This window comes from Trypanosoma cruzi, genomic scaffold, assembly GCF_000209065.1.
Source record: "Trypanosoma cruzi strain CL Brener 1047053516357 genomic scaffold, whole genome shotgun sequence".
In the NCBI taxonomy this organism is placed as follows: domain Eukaryota; phylum Euglenozoa; class Kinetoplastea; order Trypanosomatida; family Trypanosomatidae; genus Trypanosoma; species Trypanosoma cruzi.
In genome coordinates, this window is record NW_001849389.1 from 81469 (window position 1) to 91663 (window position 10195).

The 10195-nt window shown below is 45.6% G+C and overlaps 4 protein-coding genes across 4 annotated transcripts, besides 7 other annotated features; all 4 read right to left on the reverse strand.

Moving 5' to 3' along the window:
• On the reverse strand, nt 1-861 carry Tc00.1047053504001.3 (flagellar radial spoke component, putative; the record flags this gene model as incomplete). Its single annotated transcript, XM_801235.1, has 1 exon — nt 1-861. A coding segment is annotated over one exon (861 nt), but the record flags the coding sequence as incomplete, so codon positions are not given.
• Nucleotides 1-6634: a sequence feature (heterozygous, non-Esmeraldo-like haplotype).
• Tc00.1047053504001.6 (protein kinase, putative) lies at nt 1163-4447 on the reverse strand (the record flags this gene model as incomplete). Its single annotated transcript, XM_801234.1, has 1 exon — nt 1163-4447. The coding sequence occupies one exon, from the start codon at nt 4445-4447 to the stop codon at nt 1163-1165; it is 3285 nt and encodes a 1094-aa protein (XP_806327.1).
• Nucleotides 4467-4516: a microsatellite.
• Nucleotides 4736-5104, reverse strand: Tc00.1047053504001.10 (hypothetical protein, conserved; the record flags this gene model as incomplete). Its single annotated transcript, XM_801232.1, has 1 exon — nt 4736-5104. One exon carries the CDS (start codon nt 5102-5104, stop codon nt 4736-4738), a length of 369 nt encoding a protein of 122 aa, XP_806325.1.
• Nucleotides 5126-5157: a microsatellite.
• Nucleotides 5291-5323: a sequence feature (A-rich).
• On the reverse strand, nt 5452-5805 carry Tc00.1047053504001.20 (hypothetical protein, conserved; the record flags this gene model as incomplete). Its single annotated transcript, XM_801233.1, has 1 exon — nt 5452-5805. The coding sequence occupies one exon, from the start codon at nt 5803-5805 to the stop codon at nt 5452-5454; it is 354 nt and encodes a 117-aa protein (XP_806326.1).
• Nucleotides 6635-6874: a sequence feature (haploid, non-Esmeraldo-like haplotype).
• Nucleotides 6796-6876: a mobile genetic element.
• Nucleotides 6875-10195: a sequence feature (areas not merged during assembly with more than two copies in the genome that could not be assigned to a particular haplotype).

Genomic DNA, 10195 nt, shown 5'->3' on the forward strand with positions numbered 1-10195 from the left:
AAGGTAAACAGCTTCATTCCATTCGAACGGGGGGCTGGCGATAACAGCCGCATTTAAATCACCGGTAAACAGCCTCTTGATCCGCCTCCCTGCCAAGATTTGCTGTGGTGTCACATCTGGAAGCAACTTCCATTCGGCAGCAGGATGAGATGTTACCCAAAATGAGAGTCGATTTACCCCAACAAAGCCCGGCTCAGGTTGTACAGGTACTTCCAACTTGCGTCGCGCAGGACGAGGCATGGTGTTGACTTCTTTGTATACTTTTTCTCCATCTTGAACATAGCGTTGACTGGAAACCACGTAGTAGTCAGCTTTTGTGCCAAAAATTTTTCCAAAGAAGCGAACATCTCTCAGCTTCTTTTCCATTGCCAGCATCGTGATGGATCGATCCAGTAAAAATGCTTCTTCTTCCGTCACACCGCATCCTGCCCAGGCCCAGTAAAGATTGTGCTGAGCAACAGAGTCATATGGGGGAGCGGTGTGTGGCTTTATCCGTGTTGTCGTAACTGTCGTATATGGATCTGGCTGTTCTATTGTTGTCAATGTTTCAGGAGGCGGACGATCAAAAAGGCGTTCATTATCCGCAAGGCGCGCAAGTTCAGACGGTGGGACAGAACAAGGCTCGTTACACGCAGGGGTACTTTGTCCATTCACAAAGCTGCTTTGCTGCAAAAGGGTAAAAATTTCGTTAAATCTCGATGGGTCAGCGGCAATGTCATGTGGGTTCTCATCCAGTAACTGCTCCATCAATCGGGTGAGTTGATCATAGACGCTGACGCCATCCTTGTTGGCGCTCATAAGGTACGCTTTTGTTCTCCCAAACATCTCCTCAACATCTTCTACAAGAGGTCGAACAGACATTTTCCTTTTTGTTTGCCTTCTTCTCTTTCCCTGCTTGGCCTCTCCGTTCCTTTTATGCTCACCCCAATCTCTGCAAAAACCGTAGAAAAGAGCAAAAAAAAATGTTTTTTTCTATTATTAATTTTTGTGCGTGTGTGTTCATTAAGCATGGATCGTGAGAAAAGAAACAATAAAGGGAGTTAAAAACAGCAAGACATATAGGAACGTATGCAAAAAGCAACAAAAAAAACGGCAGAAAAAAACCAGAAAGTTCTTATTACCCCATTTTCTGTTTCCTTTCAAAGCTACATAAAAAGACATATCACGATGAACCGATTCGCTGCTTGATCCTCGTAACATACTTTGCTATTGAAGGCTCGGCTTCAATTGCATCGCTCTGTTCAAGCTGCGTTAAAGCATCCTCCAACCCCAACCACAAAAACTTCTTTTTACACTCCTCATATGCACAAAAAGAGCCTATAGTAATAAGAGCTATTTTCCTTAGTCCCACCTTGTCTTTCCTTAGGATCCGCAGAAGAGCCTCCACAACGCTGTTCCCCATTAATGCAGAAGTGAGTGAGCCGCCATTTCGCACAAAATTGCTGACCGCACCGGCAGCGTTTTGTCTTGTCTTCTCATCACTACTAGACAAGAGTTTCACAATGACTGGGATCGATGGCCTAAGAATCTCATAGAGAAAATCGTTGTGGAAGGCTGCGTTGCCGGCGGCAAAGGCTGCAAACTTTTGTGTTGTGGGATCCTCATCGCTACACCGCTCGACAAGAGCCTCGATCAGTTTGTGTTTTGCCAGGGGCTCGTAAAAATATGGAGAATGTTTGCACAGATTTCCAAGGAGATTACACATCTTGCTCCGAATACCGGCATCTCTGTTTCGCATAAGATCTAGAAAGCTTTCATACAAATTTGCGCTATGAATTGGCGGATAAAAATCCCTGGATATACGAGCCAGTTGTGAAAGCACGTTAAGCCCGTCCGAAACAAGGCCAATACTCGCCTTTCTTGAATCCAGGACTTTCCTTATCCGTTCGGGATGCAAACCGTCTCCTTCTACAAACGCCTTGGCAAATAATGGTGAACCCATAACTAGCTTTATGATGACCGTAAATGGTGAACCCCAAAACGCTACTTCTGTGTAATCAAGTGCAGCAATAAGCATTTCCATAACCCCTTCCTTGTAAAGAATTTGCTGTACAGCAGCAATAGTATCATCATCCGATCTAGAACCTTGCTTTGCAGGCTGAAACGTCACCAACAGAATCTGAACAACTATTGTAAGATGGGCATTTACCCCAACAGTTCCCCCTCCCCTATATTCCGGCCACAAACGAAGCTGCTTGAGATAGTTTTTTCTTAACTGACGACAAACAATTGCAATTACAGAAATAGGGCCGCCACCATCTCCATAGTAAGGTTCTACAGACTCTATCAAAAGACTCATTGATTGCATTCCTTCTTGTTGGTTCTGCAAAGCCTGCTGAACACAACGAAGTGCGGCCAACACGCCGTTCGGTGACAATTCAACCTTGGAATCGCTATCACGGAGGAGACCAATCACTGTACGAAGTGACCCCCACTTGTCATTGTCAAGAAAATTTCTATTTAAAGAATCCGAATTTTGTTGATACACGATTGACTTTGGGTCCGAAAAAACAACCGACAACATATGCGTCACACCGTCTAAAAAACCATAATCAGCAAACCCATAACTTGTCCCAAGAGCACGTGACACCATAAGCTGATCCGAAATTCGACGAACACCCTCTACGATAGCACACAAGCCATCCATCAATATAGAGTCTGGTTCAAAAACAATGGTATCCTTCATCTCCCGGTGCACAAAGGCTACCAATAAAGCTGCTGCTGCTGCACAATTAAGCGCAGCAATATCACCACTTGCAGACGGGTCGTAGTAGCAAACAGCTGTCAATCCAGTAGACACAAACTCAGAAACCTTATGTGCATTTATTTGGTCGGGAGAAGACAACTTTATATGCGGGACCAACGCCGAAACTGTGTGAAATGCAACTGCCGCGTAAAACTGAAAATGACTTCCATTTCTTACTGTTGATTCTTTTACGGAATCAAGTAACGAAGCCCAAAAAATGGGGAAAATCCTCATTTTGATCAATGCAGCTCCAAACCCAGTTCCCCATTTTACACATTGAAAAATTACCTTAACACAATCCTCACGAAGATTTTTCCGATTCTCAATGAATTCGTTCATCATAAAATCAAGTGTCTCCTGGGGTTTTTCCATGAGCTCCAAGGCTACTTGCTGTCGTATAAGAAAATCAAATGGTGGAAGTTCACTTCTACTTTGCAAGGCGCTCATTATAGTTTCCGAAGGATACTGTGATGGAAATGGAAAAACAGATCCATTTTCGGGAAACACAAGTATTCGAATGAATTCTAATGCATAGCGAACTATATCTATCGTTTGCCCATTGTTGATCCGCCTTAGTGTGGGTCCTAAAATACCCATTTGTGGAATTCTTTCCAGCAAGATAGTACTTTGTGAAGGAGATGATGTTAATGTATCAGCTGCTTTCGCAAGCCCCTTGAATGTTTCAATGATTTCCTGTGAATTCTTTGAAGAAGAAATAATCTCTATCGAAGAAGCAGAAAATAAACAACTTTCCTTGGAACCCAAGGAGGACTGGCGCGAGACCCCGGTAGAGCGAGGTGTATGCCCTGAGGAGTTGGGCTGAAATCTGCTTGGCTGAGCGCAGAGTCGAAAGCACTCCAGTCGGTCCATATGTTCCTTCATTACCATTTCGTGTTCTTTAATTTTCTTCTGCCACTTTCCATCCTCCTCACCAAAAGCAACAAAAGGATGGTTCAATAAATGAGGCCAATTCAATCTCGCCGAAAAGGACTTTGTCAAAAGACCTTTTAAAAGGGACTTGAAATCCGGTGATATAGGTTCTTCAAATTTGACGGGATCATTGACAATTTGATTAATTAGTTTGTAAAGATGATTTGTGCAAAATGGTGGTTTCCCATAGTACAACTGGTAAAGAATACATCCAAGGGACCACAAATCCGCACAGTGGTTGTATGGTTGTTCTTGGACAAGTTCCGGCGCCATATAAAGGGGTGTTCCCTTAATACTTGTAAGCACCATGGTGTTATAACTCATTGATCTAGCAAAACCAAAATCAGCCAATTTAACTGAGCCATTCTGGCCAATAAGAATGTTCTGGGGTTTCATGTCCCGATGCATAATACGATTAGAATGCAGATAATAAAGTGCCTGGACCAATTGCTTCGAAATACGTTGAACAACGTCTTCAGGAAGCTTTTTGTCGTCTTCAAGAATTTCAAACAGCTCCCCTTGGGCGTATTCCATCACCACAACAAACTCTTGTTGGGTTTCAAATGCCTCAAACAAAGTAATTATATTATCATGATCAAGCTTTGTCATAATTTCTATTTCACTACGAAGATTTAGGAGCTCCTTATCATTTTTACCTTTTTTCACGATGAACTTCATCGCCACAACCTGGCCCGTCCCCTTCCGTCTCGCCTTATAAACCTTGCCAAACGATCCCTCGCCTATTAGTTCAACTATTAAATAGTTTTCCATCTTCAGCACCCCTTCCAATAATAAACAAAAAAATAGAAAAATAAATAAGCAAATAAATAAATAAATAAAAATAATAAAAATAAAATAGGATTATAATATTGTAAAAAAATCCATTCATTATTAATATTTCAACCAAGGGCAATTCAACTTCTAATCCTTTGAGTTGCATTGTATTTCCTATAGCTGCCCCTTCCCTTAATTTCAAGCTTTGTTTCCTTGTCAACAAAAAACAAATGGCTAGGAGACTAGTAAAAATAATTTAAAAAAAGTCAATCACCAGCAAGCCTCTCACTTAGCGACATTTTCATTTCCTTTCTCGAGTTTCTTTGCCTCGCGCACCTTCTGTTGTTCTTCGTATTTTTCGTTGAACCCAGGCGCCTTTGTGACAACAATTTCAATCTTGTCGACAGTGTTGTTCCTCGCACCCTCACCACCTCCTCGGGAAGTACTGATTTTCTTCACAAGAACCATCTGCTGGTCCTTTAGCATTTCCACAACAGAAACGGCCTCATTAATAGCCTTTCCAAGAGCGGAGATGCTCACCTCTTTTTCACCATCATGTAGCAAATGCTTGGTAATGTCGACGTAGAGGAACTTGGAGCCATGAAATCCCACACGAACCGCGTTCTTGGGTCGCTCAGCGTTTTCGGCAGACATTTCAGGTGGCTGTGGAGTGGATTCTTTCTTTTTTTTTTTTTTTTTCTTTTCTTCTGATTGCTAATTCTTGTTTTTCTTAAGAATAAAAAAAAAAAATAGAAAATATAGATGCCCAATACTTTAAAAGTTTTAACAAAAAAAAAAAAAGAAAAAAGATAATTCGCCTGGCAAGGAATTCCGTACACGAAGAAGAAAAAAAGAAAAAAGAAAAATAAAAAAGTTCCAGAAAGCCATCCTTTCAATCCGCGCAGGTATTATTTTCCCCTAGACCTTAAATAAACGCTTCTCTCGTTTTTTCTTTTTTTATCCTTTAGCACACATCATTTATATGTATGTAATAAAAACATTTACTGACCTTTTTCAGCACTTTCATCTTTTCTTTTTTGTTGTTCTTCGTAAATACTGTCAAATTCCTTCGATTTCACGACCAAGATTTCAATCTTATCAATTACTGACGTGGATGAAGATTTAACATTGCCCCGTGAAGTAGTAATTTTCTTCACAGTGACGAGGCCTTGGTTCTTCAATATTTCCACTACGGCAACCGCATCAGAAATGGCGCGTCCCAAACCAGTAATAATTACTTCTGGTTTCCCCTCGTGAAGACGGTGCTTGGTGAAGTCAACGTAGGCGAAATTGCGGCGATCGACGCCAACACGGACCTGAATAGGACCAGAAGGTTCTTCAGCATCGCAAGACATATGAATAGGCTCAAAAAAGGGTGTTTTATGATAATACCTGAGATCCTTAAAAAATTAAAAAGACAAAAAAAAAGGAAAAAAAAGTTTGGTATTTAATGAAAGCGTACAGCAAGAAAATAAGGAATCCAAGATAGTAAACCCAAGCTTCCGTGCATGAGCAATTTTTTTCCCAAAAAAATCCACTGTTGGCCAATTTTAGACAAAGGAAAGATTCAATTAAAAGAAATAGCCGCATTGGAGTACTGTATTCTTATCATCATCCACCTAACAAAGGTTATTATCCCCGTCCCATCCAAGAACCATAATAATGTACGCATTTTAGGAATAGTTTCAAAATTAAAATCTCCCCCAAATAAGAAAACTGAACGGACAATAAAAAGTATTGCCGGTTACTCCGCTGAAAAATGCACGAAAATTTAAAAAAAAAAACCCATGCTTTTTTTCTTTTGCCTTTGATGTTGTTTCCTTCCTGCTCCTGTTTTGACGTGTCCGTGCTCTTCCCAAAACTTTACTCCATCTCAGAATTTTGACTGAGCTCAAACTCGATTCACTGCGACAGAGTAATCCGCACACCGTTGTTGGTATATATGCGATAAAGGCATATTTCTTTGTTGTTGTTGTTTCTTTTTCTTTCAACCGTTCCCGCCGCTTCCATCATATATATATATATATATTCCATTTTTTTAAGAGCTTCCGAAGAGAACCCCCACGCGACAAGCCGGCTATCGGATTTAACGCGTACACCCTGATAAAGCGAACGCTGCGTGGCCTCTTCCCTATTTTATGCGTCTTGGCCGGCCGCGATTCTAGCAATCAGGGAATCAACAACCCCAAGACGATTCATACTTATTTTTATTTTCACTTCTGCTTGCACAACCGCTCTCGATTCCCGTAAGCTCGTGGAAGACGCTGCGATGGCCCCCGGCACGGCGGAGTGGAGCCCCATCGTGTCTGCGCAGCGGTTCCGGCACTCCGGTTGGGCAACGCCGAGGCGCGGCCGGGGAAGCAGACGCACCCCTCGAAAAAGGAAGAGACGAATCAGTAATCCGCAGCCGGACCGATTGGAAGAAAGCTAAGCGCCTGCTGCCCGACCGCTGCGCGCGGAGATGCAGGAGGCGCCGCACAAACGGGTCGGAAGGGCACCAGATGGAGCCATTTATATGGCTGCCCGCGGAGCGGTATTTCTATCCGCTGCTGAATTCCATCGGCGCTTATCAGCGCTATACATACCATTTGCGTGCCGTATGCGACGCGCAACGACAAAAGCTACTGCTAAGCGGAGACATTGAGCAGAACCCAGGCCCCATAGCAGTACTCCAGATGAACGTTTCTTGCCTCACGCCGTCAAAACTCGCAACATTAATGGCGCAAGGAGCAGACATAATAGCCATTCAGGAGACTTGGAAGTCGTCAGAGCAGATCGCCAGCATGCACACTGGAGATTATTTGCTCTATGCACAGTCGCGCATCGGCAAGGGAGGCGGTGTGGCGGTGCTGGTGCGTACAACTCTCCGCTCCAAGCGTATACCTCACACCATCCCCCAGCACGACACCAGCCTTGAAGTGGTGGTGGTCCAGGTTGCTCTGGACCAGAACCGTGATCTTATTGTAGCGAGTGCCTATGTGAGACCACCACCGCAAGTAACGCAATCCTTCAGGCGGTTAGTAAACTGCCTTCCAGCCTCGTCGCCGCTCCTGCTGTGCGGGGATTTCAACATGCATCACCCACAGTGGGAGCCATTCTTGGAGACTTCTCCCAGCGAGGTTGCTGCAGAATTTTTAGAACTGTGCACGGATGCGGGACTCACCTTGGTTAACATCCCTGGTGCGATCACGCATGCCCGTGGCACAAGAGAACGATCCCGTATCGATCTGACATGGTCAAAGCATTTGACTGTGTTGGATTGGTCAGCTTCTGTGTCGCCGCTTAGTGATCGTTATATGCTGACATTTACGCTGCATCAGGCATTTAAGGATACCATACCTTCGGCACCTAAGTTTTTCTACAGTTGGGGGAAGTGCAAGTGGGATTTATTCATCAAAGACTTCGACGCACAACTTCCGGCATACGACTATAAAAAGCAGTCCACCGGCATTAAGGCTTTCACGAGAGCGCTTATAACTTCGTATCGACGACATTGCCCCCGCGGCATGCACAAGGACGGTCCCAGGCTTTGGGACGAAACTCTCATGGAGGCAGAGCGGATTGCTACCGACAGCAAGGCCCGCTATCTACAGTTACCGACGCCCGACCGTGAGGCAGAAATGCAACGGACAAGGAGTCAATTCTTCCTCCTGCTCCGAGAGCGCTTGCGCAACACGTATCCACGCCGCATCAGCAAGTTAAATCCAGGCGAGCCACTCGCATGGAAATACATTTCCGGACGAAAAAAGGCATCACTTCCATATCCCACATCAATGTTATTAGGAGATGGTCAACACACTTATAAAACAGCAAGGAGAGCAGCGAATGCTCTCAATCGCATCTTTTTTCCATTTCACCCCTCTCACAAGGCAGTTAGGTTTTCCAAAGGCATCAACAGACCGAGTGCATCCTTGAACATTAATGCTTCTTTTCTTTTTGGGCAGCAGAACAACAGCGAGTCTGCTGCCTCATTTACTTCATTTTCTTCCACTTCTTCTAGCTCCGAGCCGCAGAACAACAACGAGTCTGCCGCTACGTCTACTTTAGGTTCTTCACTCTCATCTAGTTCTGAGCCACAGGATAAAAACGAAGCTGCCACCACATCCGGTTTAGTTGCTCATCTTCACTCCCCTCTTGATGCACCTTTTAATCGTACGGAACTGCTTGCTGCGCTACGTAATACGCCGTATGGCAAGGCCCCGGACCGGATGAAGTCTACTGTGAGGCACTGCGACATATTTCGTCAAAGGCTCTTCGATTCCTTCTTCGTTGCATTAACCACAGTTGGACGACCGGTGCGATCCCGGTTGAGTGGAGACGCGCTACCATCGTTCCACTCTTAAAACCCGGTAAGTCGCCGGAACTGCTTGAGTCATATCGACCCATCAGCCTTACTTCCATTGTGAGTAAGGTTGCTGAGAAAATGTGCTGAAGAGATTGCTTTGGGTGTGGACGCCGCACCCCCACCAGTATGCATATCGTAGTATGCGTACCACGACGATGCAGCTGGCACACCTGATACACGAAGTGGAGCATAATAGAAATCACTATTTCCAAGTGAGCCTTCCCAAGAAGAGCGGTATTGGCAATCAACTCCACTACAGACCCCATCGGACCCTGCTGGTGTTGGTTGATTTCAGCAAGGCTTTTGACTCCATAGATCATCGAGTCCTCAGTCGCTTGCTGGCTAATATTCCGGGGGTGAATTGTCGAAGGTGGCTTAGAAACTTTCTATGTGGTCGCTACGCGAAGACACGAGTTGGCCACAGACACAGCGATCGGCTTCCCATGCTGCGAGGAACTCCTCAGGGGTCCGTGCTGGGACCGTATTTGTTCTCCCTTTACGTACACCCACTTCTCAATCTGCTGAACAGCTTTGCGGGTGTCACAGCAGACATGTATGCGGACGACCTCTCTATTATCGTTAAGGGGCAGTCCCGGGAAGACGCCATTCCCACTGCCAACATGGTTCTTCAAAAGCTGCATACGTGGAGTCAGGAAAATGGCCTGGCCATTAACCCGTCAAAGTGTGGAGCTGCTTGGTTCACACTATCCACGCACACGGAGTCAGATTATGATCGTGAAGGAAGGTGGCCCCTGGTAGTGGCTGGATGTCAAATCCCAGTCATGACCATGGGGGCGTCGCGAACTACGAAGCTTCTCGGCATGGATCTCGATCCACGACTGACGCTAAATGTGGCGACCACCAAGCAATGCGCTGCCACTTCGCAACGGATATCGCAGCTACGCTGCATAGCGCACAAAGAGGCGGGACCATCTCCACATGACCTACGCACGTTCGTCATTGGACACGGTGCTTCCAAATTACGCTACGGCAGCGAGCTCATATGGGCAGTAGCGACGGATTCAGCGAAGAATGAGATGCAGAAGACGTACGCAACTCTGGCACGCATTGTCAGCGGAGTTCCGAGCACTGTCGACCCGGAATCCGCACTGCTGGAGGCTAATATGCCGCCGCTCCACGTCCTTTGCCTGCGCGCACGGCTCTCAATATTTGAGAACACACGCGCATGTCAGATGGACTGGATGCGGAGACCCCCGCCTGAGCCACCACCTCGCGCTGGTTTCCGCATCTCGCCATTGTCTCGGGACGAGCTATATGCATTCGTAGACGCATACACAAAGGACTACGGCATCACCCAGACCTCACCACGCGAAGAGCGGTTCTTTCGCAGCTCCATTCCTCCCTGGTTTGCGGCCTCCGCACACCGGGTCACCATCGGT